Below are 19858 nucleotides of genomic sequence, written 5' to 3'. Positions count from 1 at the left end.
ATCCGAGACTGCATTCCAGGTGCACCTTCTCAGGCCTCGCTGTTTCTCTGGAGTATGAGTGTATCTCGATCCCAAGTGTAAGCCTGCCTCAAGTCAGAATGGCAGTCCAAGCAGCACCCGAGGGTTTCACATGCAGATGTTATCTCTCGCCAATATGAACATGGTGTGCCCTTTTTGAGCTGAGTGAGTTGCGAAGTCCTCTAAGAGGCAAATCAGAGGCACCAGAGTACATATTTGATGCTCCTCCATTGCATAGAATGTGGACTTTCATATACACTGTTGTTGCATGCGTGCCGCGCATCGTTATGATTCATACATAGAATATGCTTGCTTTCGATTCTGCATAGAATATGCTTTGTTTGTTTCATGCATAGAATATGCTTGCTTTCAATATTGCATAGAATGTGCTTCCATGCTTGCATAGAAAATGCTCGTATCTTTTGCATGGAAAATGCCCCCATACTTGCATAGAAGATGCATTTTATCGCACTTTCTTGTGCATTTTATCTTGCTCGCACTGTCTTGTGCACTTACACTTTGTATCTCACTAGCACTGTCTTGTGCATCTTGTGGTTGTATCTCACTCGCACTATCTTGTGCATTTCAAATCACTCACGCTGTTTAGCGTATCGCGCTGTTTAGCATATCGCACTGTCTTGTGCATTTCAAATCACTCGCGCTGTTTAGCGTATCGCACTGTTTTGTGCATTTCTTATCATTCGTGCTATTTTGCGCACCACAATCGCACTGTTTTGTGCAGTTTATCATTCGCGCTATTTTGCGCACCTCCATCGCATTGTCTTGTGCATCGCATTCATCGCGCTATTTTGTGCTTAGCATATCACATCGCACTATCTTGTGCATTTCAAATCAATCACTCTGTTTAGCGTATCGCACTATTTTGTATCATTCGCGCTATTTTGCGTACCTCAGTTGCACTGTTTTGTGCAGTTTATCATTCGCGCTATTTTGCGCATCGCACTATTCTGTGCAGTTTATCATTCGTGCTATTTTGCGCACCCCCATCGCACTGTCTTGTGCATTGCATCCATCGCGCTATTTTGTGCTTTGCATATCACATCGCACTATCTTGTGCATTTCAAATCAATCGCGCTGTTTAGCGTATCGCACTATTTTGTGCATTGTATCATTCGCGCTATCTTGCGCACCTCACCTACACTTGTTAGTGTATTGCATCGCGCTATCTTGCGCCGTGACCATTACTTGCATTGTGCATACATTTTATCGCGCTATCTTGCGCACCTCACCTTTAGCATCGCACTGTTTTGTGCATTCACCCTACTTGCACTGTTTTGTGCACCTTCAGCTCGCACTGTCTTGTGCACTCACCTGGTCCAGGAGACCTTAAATCCTTCGGTCTAAGGAGACCTTAGATCCTACATCATCATTCGTGCTGTTTTACGCATCGCACTTGCATTTATTCGCACCGCCTCGTGCACTCTCCGGTCTAGGAGACCTTAAATTCTCTAAAGGTGCAATTCCTTTGGTGTTTGTCGTGCCCGAACAACTTCCAGTGGTCTGGTATAGCCACCTGCCTGTGTTTGCGGTGAGTTCCTAGGAGACCAATTGAGACGGTAGAAACTAGAGTTCGAATGCCTTATGCCTAGAACGCAAAGGTTCGGGATTTCCGAGACTAAAGTCTGGTTTAAATACCCAGGGGTATATCCTCGGCTTGAAATCTGTATGGCAGCCCCATAGATTGAGATAGCATCTGTATGCGCCTCAATTCTGGATACTGATCCAACCTAGTCTGTCACCCTGTTGGAGAATAGGGAAAGCTGCAACCATAGTCAGGGAGAAAAGTAGTACTTGTGGTTCAGCTGAGAAGAAGAGGAAGATTCCCACATCAGCATGAGGAAGGACATTGCCGAGGTAAGTCATTACCAATTGCCCCTGTAAGATACCATTACCTCTTAGCTATTACATTGCATCTTAGCCACTACATTGCAGTGCATTGCATGAGTCCTCAATTTTCAAACCGGCTTCGCATAGCGTATAAGTCCAATTATCAAACCGGCTTCGCGTAGCGTATAAGTCCAATTATCAAAATCTTCCTGCACATCATTTTGCATCTTGCCCCCCGCCGGGGGGCATGCCTGCGGGCACATTTCTTTGTTATCTAGTATGTTTGTCTAAGTCTTCGGCCTTGTCAAAAATGGGTCGTCTTTGGGCTTTGACATTCACTCCCGTCACTTACGACTTTCGAGTTCTGTCAAAGAGGGGCAACTGTAGACACCCCATTTTTGACAGACCTTAAGATTCAGACGTCACCGATTGAGTGCTCGGTGATGTTGCATATTGTGCTCGTTCAAAGGTCGCGGAGTCTCGGCCGTGAGCCTTGCCTCCGGACTTCCGGACTCTTTTGTGCTTTGCCTCGATTTGCGAACCAGGTCCCGTTTTCTCCGTCTTCTCTTCCCGAAGGGAGGGAGAGGTCTCATAGATCATCTCTCAGTGGCCGTAGGCTACATTTCGTGGTCGTAGGCCATTTTTCCCGTTTCGGAGCCCGGTTCCCAGTTTTCAAAGCTGTCGACCATGTTCCTCGATTCGGGACCGCCTAACCACCTCCGTTTGCTCCGGTTTTTGGTATACACCCCGCCACCATCCATTCCAATGACTTGGAGCTGTTTTTTAGAGCTTAGGAGCACCATTTCTCAGACCAAGAGCTGCTGGTCCATTGGTCTTCAAGGGTAAGCTTTTTTTCCTCTTTTTTGTTCCTATCTTGCTGTATATCTAAGCCTTGCTTGCAAGCATTTTTGGGCTCCAACCCAAACTGTAAATAGTCATATTTTGAGCTCCTTTTCATGTTTGATTAAGGACCTTTTGCTGTTTGAGGTCTCCTACTATCACTTGCCTCTTTAACTCTCTTTTAGGCCTATTTTTGCATGGTATTTTAGGCTTATTTGTGAGCTGTTTCGTGGCTTGATATAAACTGTAAAGTGTCTTGTTTTGAGCGCCTCTTTAACTTTTTTGAAGGGCTCTCTTCGGTTTGAGGCCAACAGCTACCACTTGTCTCTTTATCTCTCTTTTAGGCCTATTTTTGGGGGGAAATTTGAATTGATTTCCCCCCCCCCCATTTTTCCCCCCTTTTCCTCCATTCCTCCCTCTATAAAACCAGCATCTCCAGCTGCATTTTTGGTTAGAAAAAAATTTTGTTTAAGCCTCCTACATTTAATTTCTCTCTCTATATTTCAATCATCAAAACCCTTTTGTTTTTTTTTTTTTTGGCCCCTTTCTACACCACCACATAACACCACCTCCCCACCATCCTTTCCCACACTTGGAGCTGGTTTTCCAGAGGCAAGGAGAACCTTTTCTCAAGCCAAGATTTGTTGAAGCATTGGTCTTCAAGGGTAAGTCTTCTATCCCTCTCTTTGGCCCTATTTTTGCTCAATATATTAGCTCCGCTTTCTTGCATATTTGGGCACCGACCCTAACTGAAAATAGCATTATTTTGAGCTCCTTTTCATGTTTGTTTAAGGGCCTCTCCCTGTTTGAGGCCTCCTTTTTACACTTGCTTCTTTACCTCTCTTGTATGCCTCTTTCTTGCATAGTATTTTAGGCTCATTTGTAAATTGTTTCGAGCTTGGTTATAAACTGAAAAGTGGCTTATTTTGAGCCCTTCTTCAACATTGTTGAAGGACTCTTCACTGTCTGAGGCTTCCTTTTGTCACTTGCCTCTTCATCCCTCTTTTGGCCTTACTTTTGCATGTTTTGTTAGCCCCTTGTGCTCGTGTTTTTGGGCTCTGGTCCGAACTGTAGATAGCCTTATTTTGACCCCCTCTTCATGTTTGATCAAGGGACTTTTTCTGTTTAAAACTCCCTTTTTGCTCTTTGTGTTTAAACCTCTCTTTAGGCCTTATTTTGCATAGTATTTTAAGCTTGCATGTGCACTGTTTTGGGTTTGGTCACTAATTATGAAATACCATTTTTTGAGCCCCTCTTCAACTTTGTTGAAGGGCTCTTGGCCATTTAGGGCCAGCAGCTGCTACTTGCTTCATTATCTCTCTTTTGGGGCCATTTTTGCATGTTAACTTAGCCCTATTTGTGTTCACTTTTTGGCCTTGCTTAAAACTGTAAATATGCTTGTTTTGGGACATTATTGATTCTGTATTCACACTTCATGTTCGAATAATGCGTGCTTTGCATAGCCATAGGTCATTCCATGTACCTAATTTCATGTTTCGGGTCTCATTCCATGTATCGGGTGCCATGTTTCCATGTTCTGGGGCCGTTTTGCATCATATTTTGCTACTGAAATTTGCATGCTAGTATGCCATATTCCATGCCTTGCCATGTCTTGTTAGAGTGGCATTTGGTGCCTTAGGGTCGATCCTCGGTTCGCGTGCACGTGGGCACGCATTTCCAGTTGTCTCATTTTCATCATATGGCCTCCTATGTTAGTGCGGTTGAGGTCCACTCACATTGGTGTAATCCCATATTGCATTGTGTATGCCATTTCATTTCATAGCATTGTGTATGCTAGGCCGTATGTTAGCGCATTGTGTATACCATGTTATCTCGTGCATCGTGTATGTCATTTCCTAGCATTGTGCGTGATAGGTTGTATCTTAATTGCATTTCATGCATGTCATGCATATTGCATCGTGTTGGGGATAGGAGTTAGCTCGAGCACAGGAAACGAGGGACGTTTCGTACTTCGAGTGACGGAACGTGTCTCAATTCCCAGTCACCGACACTTCGGATTATCCATGATGGTGTTTAGGTCTTGTTGTGTTTATATGTGCATCTATTTCATATTGAGTCGTGCAATTCGACTCCTCGGCCATCATGCATTGATATACGTGATTGATGGCACGAGAATCGAGGACTACACTCCCTGAAGGGTAGTCATGCATACATATGTGAAAATACTTTTTTGCTCTCTGTTACAGCAAATCAAGAATCAGCAGCCTTCCGAAGCTTGGTACACATCCCGAGTATAATTACAAACAGAGGCTAATTGGAGCATCGCAGTGGATTTCTGCACAAGGCAACTCAAGCATGCATCATCCATCATCCGGAGCAGAGTTGAGGTAGTCCCTGGCTTGCATGCCAATTTATTGCTTTCCTAATTTAATTTGTTAATTAATTAGGATTTTGTACATATTTGGACTGTAATATTCATTCCGGACTGTATATTATTTCTTCGGACTCTCCGCGCGAGGGCAATATTGTAATAAGTGTGCGTGTGTGTGATGTATGTCTTCCAACCCCACGTCTTTCTCCCTTTTATTTACCCGCTTATGATGGTTAGATTAGGGCATGTTTCAATTAGCATACAGTATGATAGCATGTTTGCATTCATTCATCTGTTTTGCATGCACCGGGCTTGGCGCATGATACTAACTGCATTGTACTTTCAATTCCAAGTTGAATACATGTTAGCCGTAGCATTTCATATGCCATGTTTAGAATAGCCGAGCCTTCTATAGTTGCATTTTTGCATGTGTTGCATTAGGCATTTCCGTATAATTAGGATCATGCATGGATTTCTAATTAGCTTCTGTTTTGGCTTGGAGTACTCGGTAATTTTTATGCTTTAGCATCCTTGCATCCATGTGAGTGACTGCCATGACAGCATGCTTACCATGAGGCTAATTGCTTATGTGATATAACTGTCTGAACGCCTGTGGGTGAAGGTTGGGTTATTTGAATTGGAACAATTCATCAAATGTGTGTTTTAAAGCCCACTAGATAGTGGCAAAATAATGTTTTCTAAGCCCACCCTAGGGTGGCAAATCCACGTCTTAGCCTACTTGTGGGTAGCACTATCAAACCATTTTCAAAATAAACAAACATGAAATGTTTTGTTCCAATTCAGACGATCCAGTCTATAATTGTATGCTGTGCGCATCACATAGTAAATCTAGGCTAATAACCGGAATAAGAACGCATAAAGTTTTTAAAACTTGATATCATGGTTAGTAGAGGCCGATCTTTGATCGGGCGAGCGGGGGTGCTCATGAAGTGACCTTCCCCAATCGTACCCAAGTTCCCGAGCTGAGGCAACTTTGGTGATGACGGACACGTGGCCTTAGACAAACGAGTCAGGGTTTCCTAAATTTTTCCAAAATAAAATATTTAGGTGGCGACTCTGTATCTGGCAAAGCAGTCTATGTTTGGCACTTGTTTCAAAAATCTATTTTCTCAAAACGATTTGCCGGATTTGGACTCTTTGGTTCAGACTTAGAACCGTGACAATTTGAGAGTCCTGAGCTGTAGTGAGCCCAATATCGAACGGAACGGGGGATCTCGTCTTCCCGGGGCGTTCGGCGACGTCTACACACTCATTATTAATTTTCTAGAGGTATGAGAGTAGTGATACATGAAAGGGTAAATTACACTTTGTCCCTCTAAAATTTCACCCATTTCCCACTTTGACCTTTTAAGTTTGATTTTTCCCACTTTGGCCCTCCATGTTTAATCTTTTCCACTTTGATTCTTCATATTTGCAATCCTTTCCATTTTACTCCTAGACTAACTTTCATTTAAAAAACTAACAGAATCTACCATATCACCAACATCAGCTTCATGTGTGATGTAAAAAATTCACTAAAGATGCAAAAAAATGAAAAATAGAAAACAAAAAAATTTGGATTTTTTTTTTTTTTGTCTTTAGTGAACTGTTTTTTTTTTTTTTTTGGGTCAAATTTATTCATAAACATTATTACATTATAAATGCATCTAGATTACAAGCACCTAAAAAAATAAAAATAAATTTAACTAGAAAAAGAAAAAAGTTTACTAACGACAAAAAAATGAAAATATCTAGACTCAAACACTTTTATTGTCAACTCTGTAATGAAAAGTTTACTATCTTTTTTTTTTTAAATTCATTTTTAGTGAACTTTTTTTTTTCTTTTTTTAGTTATATTTGTTTTTGTTGTTTTAGGTGCATTCAAGCTAGATGCATCTATAATGTAATAATGTTTATGAATAAATTTGAAAAAAAAGTTTACTAAAGATTAATAATGTTTATGCTTCTACACTGTGTGCCTTCTGCTAATCAGAATCTGAAACGGCCAGCCATGTGCTATTATTTTGCCCATTTTCTTGGAATGTCTAGTCCGAAATGCTGCAGTGGCGGGAGTTTCAATGGGTAATACCAAGCTTAGTTGATAGTCTATTTCATTAATGAAAATGAGGTAAGTTTAAAAGTTCGAAAAAAAGGATTTGGAGGGCTCTACAATTAATCACCCTTTGGAAGTAGAGGAATGAGTGCATTTTTACTAGAGTGCAGCCCAATTGCTTTGAGGTTTTTTTTTTTTTTTTTTAATAAGCAAAAGAATTTTATTGATGAAGAAAGCAATACAAGCATAAGACTTACATCAACAAAGAGGGAAGTGCAAAAGGCATCACCGCTAACCTTAGCAATCCCAACTAGGTTGGCACCGATAAGGAAGCAATATCATCTACTAGCACTTGACCTAAGGTTGGCGAGAAGCCAAACCAGAGACAGAGCAGAAAATATAACAAACTAGGCCGCTGAACAACAGCAATGCTGCATTTAGAAGCATTACTGCCATGACTCCAATCAAACCACCAAACCAGCAGACTTGAGCCTATACTTGTGATACAAAACTTCACCTAGATTCACCAGCCAGGAACGTGATCCATAAGCCTGATCCAAGCCTTACAGCAGCCACCATTCAGACTTGAGCAGCAACAGAAGCATGTAGATAGGTAGGGGACTTGCTCCAGCTTATTCAACCTCCATTGCTAGACCATAGCTACACCAACATACAGCAGCAGAATCATACTCCAACAGATGCAGTAGAGCATACTCCATCAGATGCAGCAGAGCATACACTAGGAGCTGCAAACTCCCTAAGACAGTGTACACCAAACAGATCATTCATCACAAGGATAGACAATATAGACTGTAGACAGCACCAAACAAATCATCTGATCAGATGCTCAGATGCAGCAGAGCATACACTAGTAATTGCAAACTCCCTACAGCAGCATACACCAAACAGATCATTCACCAAACAGATCATACAGACTAGCAGATGCATACAGCAGAATCACACTACCAACTGCAAACTCCCTCAGACACATGCCTTTACCTGATCAAGGTTGTTGATAAAGTCATTAACAGAGTACATATTCCCTAACCTGGAAGCCTTACTCCATAAGGCAAATCGAACCTTAATAAGCTCACTAAGATCTACCCCACAAGGCTACACTCCATTAAATACACAATCATTTCTTAACTTCCAAATAGACCAAAGAGCAATTAAAGGTAAAACCCTCCATAATCTCATAACCTTTTTCTTAAACTGGCCACCTAACCACCAATAAAACAAACAATCAACAGACCTAGGCACCACCCACAAGCACCCTCACCATTGTAATAGATCTGTCCAAACTTTCCAAGAAAAAGGACAATGCAGCAACACATGAGCAGCAGATTCATTCTCATTTTCACAAAAGGCACATAGTATTGAAGAACTACTATTAAGAATACCAATATGCTGTAGAAAAACTCTAGTTTTCACTCTATTCCTCCAAGCGAACCAACCAAAAAACTGGACTTTAGGAGGTAAAACAGTGTTCCACACAAACTTACCTAAAGTCAGATGAGGGCCAAAAGGAGAGTCACTGAACTTGTACAAAACAGATACCTTGAGGCTGCCAGCTGATCCATTCCATGTAGCACAGTCCTCCACATTAATACGTAAAGAAGGGGCATTAATGCGTAAAGAAGGGGCATCCTTTAAAACAACAACCAATCTATTTACTTCATCCTTTTCCCAATGATAAAGGTTTCTCCTAAAGTTAAAATTCCACTCCTCCACAATAGATCTCCTATCATAGAAGCTGAAGAGTGATCCCCCTTTATCAATGGACAAACTAAAGAGTCTAGGGAACTCAGCTTTTAAACATCTGCTGCCAAGCCAACAATCATGCCAAAACTTGATCATTTTCCCATTCCCAATCCTTAACCGAAACTTCTCTACATAGAACTCCACTAACTGTTGATGATGCTTTGCCACTGTGATAATATCAGTCCACAATCTAGAGTGACTATGAGACAAACTCGCAGATGGGATCCAGCTACCCTCCTCAATTCTGTATTTGCTACACAACAACCTTCTCCGTAGAACATTTACTTCTTTCCCAAATTTCCACCGCCATTTAAAGAGAAGGTTAGAATTGACATCCTTGATTCTTCTAATTCCAAGGCCATCCTGCTCCCTACTTTTTGTCACTTCAGCCCATTTTACCAGGTGGACTTTCCTTTTCAGATCAGTACCTCCCCACAGGAAAGCAGCTTGGAGCTTTTCAATTTCTCTAACAACTCCATTGGGCATTCTGAACAAAGAAAGATAGTAAATAGGTAGACTAAACAGAACAGACTTAATCAACGTTAACCTGCCTGCTAAAGATAGAGTTCTTCTCTTCCAACCCGCCAACCTAGATTTAACCTTATCGAACACTGGCTTCCAGGTTGATTTCCTACCTGGATTAGCACCAAATGGAAGGCCCAAGAAATTCATTGGTAAGCCTTGGACCTTGCAATTTAGAATATCAGCACATGATATCAAGGCCTCAACATCCACACCTACACCGCACACTACACTCTTATGAAAGTTTATCCTCATTCCAGAAAGTATTTCAAAACATCTTAGGACCCTTTTTATATGAACTATTTGTTCCAATTCAGCCTCACAAAACAACATCGAATCATCCGCAAATTGGAGATAAGATATCATCACTTCTTTCACCCCAACTTTTACCCCTTTAATGAACCCTTTTTCATGAGCTCTGTGCATCAATATATTCAACCCTTCTGCCACTATAATAAATAAAAAAGGCGATAGAGAGTCACCTTGTGTAAGACCCTTTTGTGGTGAAAACTCCTCTGTTGGTGAACCATTCACAAGGACAGACAACCTTGCTATGGAAACACGCCCTCATCCAAGAAATCCATTTTGACCCAAACCCAAAATTGGCCAACATAGAAAATAGAAATTCCCATTTAATTGAGCCGTAAGCTTTTTCAAAATCAAGTTTAATAACAATCCCTTTCTTTCTAGCTTTTTTTCATCCATCCACAATTTCATTTGCAATAAAAACTCCATCAAGTATACTTCTTCCACCTAAAAAAGCAGACTGAGAATCCCCAATAACTTCAGGGAGCACTCTCTTAAGCCTATGAGGAAGAACTTTTGAGAGAATCTTGTACATACTTCCGACCAAACTAATGGGTCTAAAATCAGCTAATCCATTAGGATTATCATTCTTAGGAATAAGAGTGATGAAACAACTCTTAATTTCAAATGAGAGCTTGGAAGTGGTATGAAAATCCCTCATGAAATGCAACACCTTAGATTTCAATAACTTCCAAAATTTCTGAAAAAATAGGAGATTAAAACCATCTGGGCCTGGAGCCTTATTTCCATCACAGTCCATGATAGCTGCCCTTACCTCACATTCAGAGAAAGTAGCTTCCAGGTTAGAAAATGCGTCACTAGCTGCAACTGACTTAAAGGTGCCTCCCAGAGTTGGTCTAATTGCCCAGCTTTGAGTGAACTGCCTCCTAAAATGCTGTAAGACTGCAAGTCGTACAGTAACTAGCTCCATCATAACAACTCCATCAATTGAGATAGAATTGATTGAGTTTCCATTCCTTCTGCTACTAGCCATAACATGGAAAAACTTAGTATTCCTATTTCCATTCATGATCCAGTTTACTATAGACTTCTGATGCCAAATCCTTTCCATCATCCTACTAAGCTTCCATACCTCCCCTGTCACCTCACTTCTTCTGTTCTTTTCAGTTTCAGACAGAGGTCTATCTTTTGCAGTAATGTCAATACCATGCAGCTCTTTCTCTACCTCCTTTAATTTTGTAGATACATTCCCAAAAACTTCTGAGTTCCATTTTTTCAGCTCCACATTGAGCAATTTTAGCTTTTGAATCAGAATATACCCAGCACTCCCAGTAATCCTTTTTTCAGTCTAGAATTTTTCCATAACAGAGGGGAAACATGAGTGCATAATCCATGCATTAATGAACCTGAAGGGTCTTGGCCCTCAATCCCTGTTATCTTCCATTAACAGGAGTGGACAGTGATCAGAACAAATTCTAGGAAGACCCCATAACTTGAAGTTAAATCTTTGCAACCACTCAGGATTTAGCAGGACCCTGCCAATCCTACTCCATTTCTCCTCCTCCTGAGCATTACACCATGTGTACTTCTTACCAAGCAATGGTATATCATTCAACTCACATTTATCAATGAATGCATTTAGTTCCTTCATCCCCTTTTCCCTTATAGAGCAGCCCCCCCTTTCCCCAATAAATCTGATCTCATTAAAATACCCCTCGCCCCCATGGATTTGGAAAATCAGACTTTAATTTTATTAAAGTATCCCAAAGCATACCTCTACCACTCACATCATTAGGGGCATAAACATTTAGTATAACACAATCAAAAGAATTCAGGAGAGTACTTGACAGGAGAACAAATCTTCTATTGGAACAACGGTCCTTCAACTAAAATAAACTTGGATCCCAAATACAGAGTAATCCCCCTGCTAACTCTTCTAAATCCACTGCCATAAATTCCATGTTCCTCCTTCCCCACAAGGTTCTAACTTCACTTTCTGAAATAGAAGCTTTCTTAGTTTCCTGCAATAGAACTAAGTCAACCCTCCTATCACAAATGAGCTTCCTAATCCTTCCCCTCTTCACAGATTTCCTGAATCCTCTGATATTCCATGACGTTAAATTCATCAGTAAACATATGATACGCCAAATTCCCCTAGATGAGACACTTAGACCCTTATGCGATCTCCCTCCCCTTTCTTCTTCCTCTGTCAATTAATTCAAGCTCCACCAATTTCTCCAAAACTTCAATATCTTTACCATTGTAGTGAATCCCCAGAACTTTACCCAGCTGAAGATTAGCTTGAGCTTCACTAAGAATATGCCTCCATTTGCTTGAACCACTCTTAGTTGAAGCAAAAAGAGACAAGGCTGCTGCAGCAGCCCTGAAAATTGCACACTTTAGGATATACTTGCTAGATGGGGTACCTTTTTGACCATACATTCGAGCTAACCTCTTATACCCAACCTCCTCTATGTTAGGCTTTACTGCACCCGGCCCTCTCACTTTCATCTTATCATTCTTTTTTGCCCTCTTTACAGCGTTGGAGCTTCCATTGATAGTAGTTTGGCTTGATTGCACCAATTGATTTGAGTTGAGTGAGCTTATAAAGGTAAGACTTGCATTATGGATCAAAGCTTCAATACAAGACTTTCATTACTCAGTGGACAACTTAATATTCAATCTAAGTCATGTGAGGCTCCACCTCTAAGTGTGTCAAGGTGAGTGCACCAAGGTGCTTGCTATGTATGCTGTTTGGGGTCTGTTGTGTATGCTACTATGGGGTTTGCTGGGTGGCTTTGCTACAGCTGCTACACAATAGTGTTGGTTTTTGGGTGGTCTGTGCAGGTTCTATGGGCTATTCTGTTCTGGTCTGCTTCTGCCTGTGGATGTTCTGATCTGTGTAGGTTCTATGGGGAGATAAAATCCTGATTTTGCTAATGGAAACTCAATGGTTTGGAGCTGGTGTAGAATGGTGTTACTTGTTTGTTGATTGTTCTGCTTTATTGGTTTTTGTTTGTTTTTGATTGGCTTCTCACCAATCTTGGGTTAGTAATTGCATATGATTGTGCTTCATTTGTGGTGCCAACCTAGTTGGGATTGTGGAAATTAGCTTTGATTTTTGTGCACTTCCCCGATTTGTTGATGTCTCTTTGTATGTAATTTGCTTTTTCATCAATAAATCTTTTCCTCTGCTGATCCAAAAAAAAAAAAAAAAAGATTAAAAAAAATTCTAATTTTTTTGTTTTCTATTTTTCAATTTTTTGCATATTTATTTTGCATCTTCAGTGAATTTTTTATATTACACATGGAGCTGATGTGTTGGTGATATGACAAATTCTGTTTGTTTTTTGGATGGAAGTTAGTCTACGAGTAAAGTCGAAAGAATTACAGATATGAAAGGTTAATGTGAAAAAAATCAAAGTTAAAAGGCCAAAGTGGTAATTATTGCAAACATGAAAAGCTAAATTAAGAATAATTACAAACATGAAAGGTCAAAGTGATAAAAATCAAACTTAAAATATCAAAGTAAGAAATAGGTGAAACTTTAGTGGCGCAAAATGTAATTTACCCTACATGATAAGTAATATTTATCGAGGGTTAGAGATTACACTTTCTATCTACTGGTTGAAAAGTTTGAAGAGTATTCACAGTAAGTGAAGTACGATGGGCATAAAAAAAAATATAATCTCAAGATAATTTTATAAATAATCAATATTTACTATCTTAATTGCAAATATTACCATTGTTGTTGTGATTGTTAATTAAAAACAAAAACAAAAAAAAAACAAATAACATCAATTATAAAAAAAATATTATTTTACTTCATATCGTTGCCACATCATCTTGTTTAAAAAAAAAAAAAAAAAAAAAAACAATTGGATGACAAGAATGGAGGATGTAGCATCACCCGAGTTATGTTCTCCAATGAGATACATATTCAGCAACCTTGAGATCAAAACCATATCTAGAATATCACAAAAGCTAATTAAAAAATAAATAAAAATATACATGTTAATATGGAAAGAGTTCTCTTCTCGTTTCATTTGAATCAAGAGGGATGAGAATTTGAGTGCAACTTAGTCCAACGTTTCATTTCACCCCCATTAAAAATCACTTTCAGAGGTCCTTTTCTTCTCTGCCTCTCTCTCTCTCTCTCTCTCTCTCTCTCTCATACAATTCACCCGTCAGTCACTTATAATTTAAACAGGCAAAAAGAAATGAATGGTGAAGAGAGTCTGAATCTGATAAGTGATTTCCCTCTTTAGCCTTCTGTTTTGTTATTGCATCAAATACAAACCATCAAGAAAGAGAGATACATTAATATATATATCTATATATATATATATATATTAGCGTATAAAAACGAGATTTATGAGGCTGTTAGTGGATGAAGGGTCATTGTTCACTTTATAAATACCCATCTCTTAGTGTAACCACATTCCATTTTCTGTATCTCTCTCTACAGTTCAGCTTTCTAAGAAAAGAAGGGAGAGAGAAAGCAAAGGAAGAAATTGTAGCTTCTTTCTGAAATTATCCTCCTTCCTTCTATCATTAACAGGTTAGTGAGCTAAAACAATTGATTCAGAAACTGGAAATCACTTTTAGGGCTTCATTTGTTTCTGAAATCAATCTCTTTTCTGTCACTTCATTTCCTCTGATTAGTACAATATCACACAGTTTGGTCTCTAAGGAGTTGAAAAATGAATGAAAGTTGAGCTCGAAACTATTGACTCGATTTGGGTTCTGCATATTATAAGATTCTGAGTTCTAAATTTTCCTTTCTTTTCCTATGCCTTCTCGGCAATCAAACAAAGGGCTAATCTTGTTGACAGGGTATTGTAATAAAATGAGCTATTCCTTCTCTTTTTGTTGTACATTTTTCTGTTTCTTTTTATTGTTGAAAGATATAAAAAGAAAGAGAAAGAAAGAAAGAAATACTTCAAGTTGCTTCTTTTCTTTTATATCTTAAAAGAATTTTTTAATATATGAGTTCTTCATTTTCTTATTATTGATGATGGAGCTGGTTATGATTATTTCAGCTTGAAACAATGGAGTTTCAGAATCAATCAATGGATGTCTCTCGTCTCTCCCCCCAGAGAAAAATGGGTAGGGGAAAGATCGAGATCAAACGGATCGAAAACACAACCAATCGGCAAGTCACCTTCTGCAAGCGTCGCAATGGTTTGCTCAAGAAAGCCTATGAGTTGTCTGTTCTATGTGATGCTGAGGTTGCCCTTATTGTTTTCTCGACCCGTGGCCGGCTTTACGAGTATGCCAACAACAGGTATTGATCTGTTCTTTTATTTATTTATTTTTATTTTTTTTATCAGCAAAAAAAAAAAAACAATTTATTGATATACTACAGGTATTGATCTGTTCATCATAGCTTCTTAAGGCTCTACATGTACAGCTTATGTACCTCTTGTTCTTGTTTGCTTTCTTCTCTGAAGCCTGTCTTTTCTTTAATCTTTAATTGGTAAAGGAAAAAGAAAATTGAACCTATTTTTTCTTCTATTCTCTTAAAAACGTTGGTCAAGATTTTTAGCTTTTGCAATGGAATTTTGTGGGGATTTAGGCACAAAAACACAATCATTTTCTTTGTTTCTTTCTTTCTTCTCTCTCTTCATTTTTTTGTTTTTTTTAATATCCTTCTATGATCTTCAGGGATTTTATTTTAATTTTTCCCGTTTTTATGGTCCTTTTGTAGTTCTTATTGTTTGGTAGAAACATAGATCTATTTGTAATAGATGGAAATAGAAGCATATTATGGTTGTAGTAGCAACAAGTAGTGATTTGAGTTTTTCACCTCCATTGCTGTTAGTTAACTTTCTCTTTCCCTTTATTCCCCCTTCTGTCTTTCTCTTTCTAGATCTCTCTCTCTCTCTCTCTCTCTTTCTTTCTCTCTCCCTCCACTTCATGTCATCTGTTAGGCTACGGATGCCTACAAACACAAATCTGTCAATCTCTCACTCACCCAATTTTCCTCCATCTCTTGACACCTTCTTAATAGCACGTTAACTTACCATCACTAAACAAACAAAAGTACTCTGAAAAAATTGTCATCAACCCATCAAAAATGCCAATTTAGGGTTTGAGAATAAAATTAGGTCAAAACGAATTACACCCCAATTAGGGTTTACCCAAATTTTTATTGAATTTTTCTTCAAGTTTATTAAATGGGTTTTCACTAAACTAAGGTTTAAATTTAATTGCAAACTATACTTTTATAGAAATGGGTGTTTGTTCAATGACTACCAGATGTCTCTTCAGCCAATCAATGCCTTAATGTTAAGACATGTGATCTAGTTAGATTTTAAGACCAGATTAGGAGGGTGTAGTTTTGTTATAGTTACAAGAATCTTTGGTCACGTCACACAAGATTTTTCAGTTTCTTTGAATTCTGACAAAAGAGTAGTGGTCTGTCATGATTTCCCATATGGTGCTCTGTTGGTTTTTTTTTCTTTTTTTTTGTTTCCATCAATCTGAACCCTAATGTTATCATCAATGGTGAAAAACACTCTTTTTGAGAATTATTTCACTTGTTGGAAACAAGTTATCTTTTTTGTTCTCTCAGTAAAAGCCATTCATTAAAGCTTCTGAGACTGTTGAAAACTGCATGAGAAAGATGAACCAATGAGAAGGGCTCAATTTGGGTCATCAATTTTGTCCTGCAAATCGTCATCTCACTGCTTCTCATTGGAGATTCTAGGTTTGCATTTGTTGTGGATTTTGTATAGATATATTTGTGCAAGTCATTCTAGAGAGAGAGGGAGAGATAGGAACAGGGACAAACAACGTACGACAACTGCTAACCAATGGGAGTCTTGGTAGATTTTTGAGCTTTTTGGCCTCTTTCATGCATGAGAAGCGTACAACAATGGCTTCTGAAATGGACGGCTCTGATGTACTCAGATTTACAGACAGATAGATAAGACTGATTTAATATTTTATAACCCTTTTATCTTCAAATTTATTATAAAATATGTGTATACGGGTTTTTGGATTTACCGAGTGGGTAAAAGGGTACAGTTGATGGTTAATATCCATCACGCAATAGAAGATGTGACACTTGGCAGAGACCTGGCCGTCAAAAGAGTTGATCCAATCATAGTGTGAGAATATATGACATCGTGGCAGAGACAGCCAATCAGCGTTTCGAGGAAATTAAGGTATTTGATGTGTTTAATATGTTAAATCATATCAAGGTCACATTAGAGACTTTGAGTGGCTCTGACTCAAAGAACTAAGAAGTGAGATTTTCATTCACTTTGTATTAAGGTTTGTTTGGGATTTATTAAAATAGTATAATTTTTTATTTTATTTAAGTCATATTAATTCTTAATTAAGTTAAATGACCTCTACACCATATTTTACATTTATTTATAAAAAAGTTAAAAATATTATTTATTTAGATTATATTAATAACTTTTAAATTCGCAGTCTGTTGTTTCAAAAAAAAAATAAAATTAAAAAGTGTTTAATTTTCAAATTAATGATGTATATTTGAAGAAGTTATGGTTTCATAGTATAAAAAAAAAATTGGCATTGAATCAAAAAAAAATTAAGTCATTTTGAATTATTTTTTCTTCATATGTAGACTTTGGGTCCATTTGTTTTGGGTTATAGTAAATGAGATTGGATTAGGAAGGATATTGGATCCACTAATATTGTAATTATTTGCAAAATGGGAAAGGGATTTACAGTACTTGGGACTATAGTAAACCTCTATGGATAATATTAGTAGTCCCCCATGAGAGATGATATTAGAAAAATAATCCATTGGGATTAGAGGGGCATTTACTATTTTGCCATTGATTATCATACCTGATTTACGTACACTACTTAATTAGTATGATCTTTTCTCTATCATTTTTTTTTTTTTAATTATTCTACCATTTTTACTCTGCCATTCTTTATATCAAAATAATTTAATATAAAAATATAATAGTGTAATAATATTTTTACCCAAAAAAAAATTATATTAAAAAAAATAAAATAGTACCAAAAATATATATATTTATGAAATATAATTTTTAATATCAAAATATGTAATGCATTTATTAGTTAGTATAACCCAAATTTGATAGTAATGCAATAAGAGTATTTGTGAAATTTTACATAGTTAATTTGACTCCTATCTCTCAAAACAAATTGGAACCATTGTTAGTTCACTGATTATCAAACAAACATATTTTTTTTTAGTTCCCTCACTAACAATTCCAACCAATCTAATTCTAAAAATAAACGGGCCCTTTATGTGTTGGGTTTCATTAACTGCCAACTAAGTGAGGTCTTAACTTCCACTCGTAAGAGTTAGAAGTAAAATGTAAGGTAAGTTTTGCGTATTTGTCGAGGTTGTGAGATAAACTCTCCTAATATACTAATCTAACAGCTAATCGCTAATTATTTTCAATAAAAAATAAAATAATAAAATAAAATTTGTGGTTGGCTTAAATGTTGTAGTGTCCAAATCTTTCGGCTAACTGTATCTATATTATTGTTTGGGTGATTTACAAAATAGAATGAAGATGAAAAAAATAATAATAAAAATGTTTTTTGAATAATTAGTTTTGAGAAAAATACTCTTTATCTCGCATTTTATTTTACAAATTTGTTTCACCACCAAGTTGTATTGATGTAATAGAAGCAATGTGTATGTAGAGAACTCTAGGCCTCTTCGAAAAATAGTCATAACTGGTAAACTGAATCAATCTTAAACCCTAAACCATAAATCTATCGTATCTAAATATTACTGATTTGGTCCAATTTTAATTAATTTTAGTTTTGGTTTCGATTTAAAAAATGTTAGAACTTTTTGAATTGGCGCAGTTTACAACTTTATTGTTTTGATTACAAATATCAACTAAATTGAACTGTGATATATTTGTTTATTAATTTTTTTTTAATATTCTTGTGATTAAAAATAAGAGAAAACACTAGTTTTCACAATTTCAACCAACTTGATTGCACTAGTAGATATCAATTTATTTATATTTACTATTATAAATAAATTTACTTTTATAAATTTATCAACTTGTTTTATAAAATTTTTAAAGCGAGAGAATTCAAACCAAACTAAACTAAACGGGTATCTATAGCTAGGTTTGGTCTAGTTACATAGGATCAACAGTTCGCTTACAATTTCAATTTTTCTAGAACCATAAAAATCAATTTAGTCCTTGATTTATGGAATTGATTCTAACGATTCCAACATAACTGAATCGGTAACTAAGAAATTGATTCAATTCTTGATTACATAGGCACTACAAAAAATTAAGATTTTAGGAACTAAAATTTAAGGACAAAATTTGCTTTTAGAGACCAAATATTTTTATTAAGAAAAGTGTCATTATTATATTTTTAGCAACAAAAATTGGACATTAGTGATGAATTATTATCCTTTTGGGACCAAATTTTTTGTCTAAAAAAATAAACAATTTTGAGACTAAATTATTTTGTCCCTAAAAGTCTATTTATTAGTGACATTTTCAAAATTTTGTCGCTAAAAACCGTATTTTTGACTTTTCAGAATGACCTTTTAGCTACTATCATCATGACAATAAAAATTAGTCCATAAATGTCATTTGTAAAAAAAATTTTACTTTTAGAGATCAAAATATTTGGTCTCTAAAATTCTTATATGTTGTAGTGAGAATTGATTCTAGTGCAAGGGAGAGGAATATAGTGATTTGTCATGAGAGAGAGGTTTAAACGTAGAGTTTTTTTTTATTTATTTGTTAATAAAAATAAACTTTATTGATAAGAATCAAGGATAGCCTTATATCATACATCAATAAGAACAAAAAAGAAGATGGTGCTATAAGCATCAAAGCAAAAACCTATTATCCCAATTAGGTTGGCAGAATAAGACTTGCCCAATCATTTGCAACACCAATTAAAAAGGGTTGAAGACATAATAACCGAAACCGAACAAAACAAGAAACTGCAAGCAACTACTCTTAATACAAAACTATAACTGGTTTGAAGATCAAGTAGCTAAAACCACCAAAACTAGTAACTAATGCCTCCTATGGAATCCAGTTTGTATACCAACTCACCTACAGTATAATCCACCTCCTTGAGCTTGTATGAAAGGATGTTTAATAGCCACTCTCGTTTTGATAGCATCAACAAAGGAGTCCTAGTTTTCTTGTACTCCATTAAACATCCTTTCATTCCTCATTTTCCAAATTGACCACATTGTTGCAAATGGT

General features: G+C 37.1%; 3 protein-coding genes across 3 annotated transcripts in view; 1 reads left to right on the top strand and 2 right to left on the bottom strand.

Annotated features, from left to right (window-relative positions):
- Nucleotides 1–7775: 7775 nt before the first annotated feature.
- Nucleotides 7776–9800, bottom strand: LOC145799711 (uncharacterized). The gene is made up of 3 exons (XM_082889341.1): nt 8649–9800; nt 8091–8204; nt 7776–7901 (listed from the first exon to the last, which is right to left on the bottom strand). Exons 1-3 carry the CDS (start codon nt 9798–9800, stop codon nt 7776–7778), a joined length of 1392 nt encoding a protein of 463 aa, XP_082745467.1.
- Nucleotides 9801–10071: 271 nt separating this feature from the next.
- LOC145799710 (uncharacterized) lies at nt 10072–11292 on the bottom strand. Its single transcript, XM_082889340.1, has 2 exons — nt 11090–11292; nt 10072–10978 (listed from the first exon to the last, which is right to left on the bottom strand). Exons 1-2 carry the CDS (start codon nt 11290–11292, stop codon nt 10072–10074), a joined length of 1110 nt encoding a protein of 369 aa, XP_082745466.1.
- Nucleotides 11293–13915: 2623 nt separating this feature from the next.
- LOC114268681 (floral homeotic protein AGAMOUS) overlaps nt 13916–19858 on the top strand; it is a 38884-nt gene continuing 32941 nt past the window's right edge. Inside the window, exons 1-2 of the mRNA XM_028209901.2 lie at nt 13916–14202; nt 14684–14928. Of these exons, the coding sequence (XP_028065702.1) occupies nt 14693–14928 (236 nt within the window). The 5' untranslated portion in view covers nt 13916–14202; nt 14684–14692. The remainder of the gene's footprint in view (nt 14203–14683; nt 14929–19858) is intronic.

This window comes from Camellia sinensis, chromosome 9 (genome assembly GCF_055761805.1).
Source record: "Camellia sinensis isolate YWXY chromosome 9, ASM5576180v1, whole genome shotgun sequence".
NCBI lineage: Eukaryota > Viridiplantae > Streptophyta > Magnoliopsida > Ericales > Theaceae > Camellia > Camellia sinensis.
The sequence above is the reverse complement of the archived record's forward strand: the minus strand, read 5'-3'. Positions and strand labels throughout refer to the sequence as shown.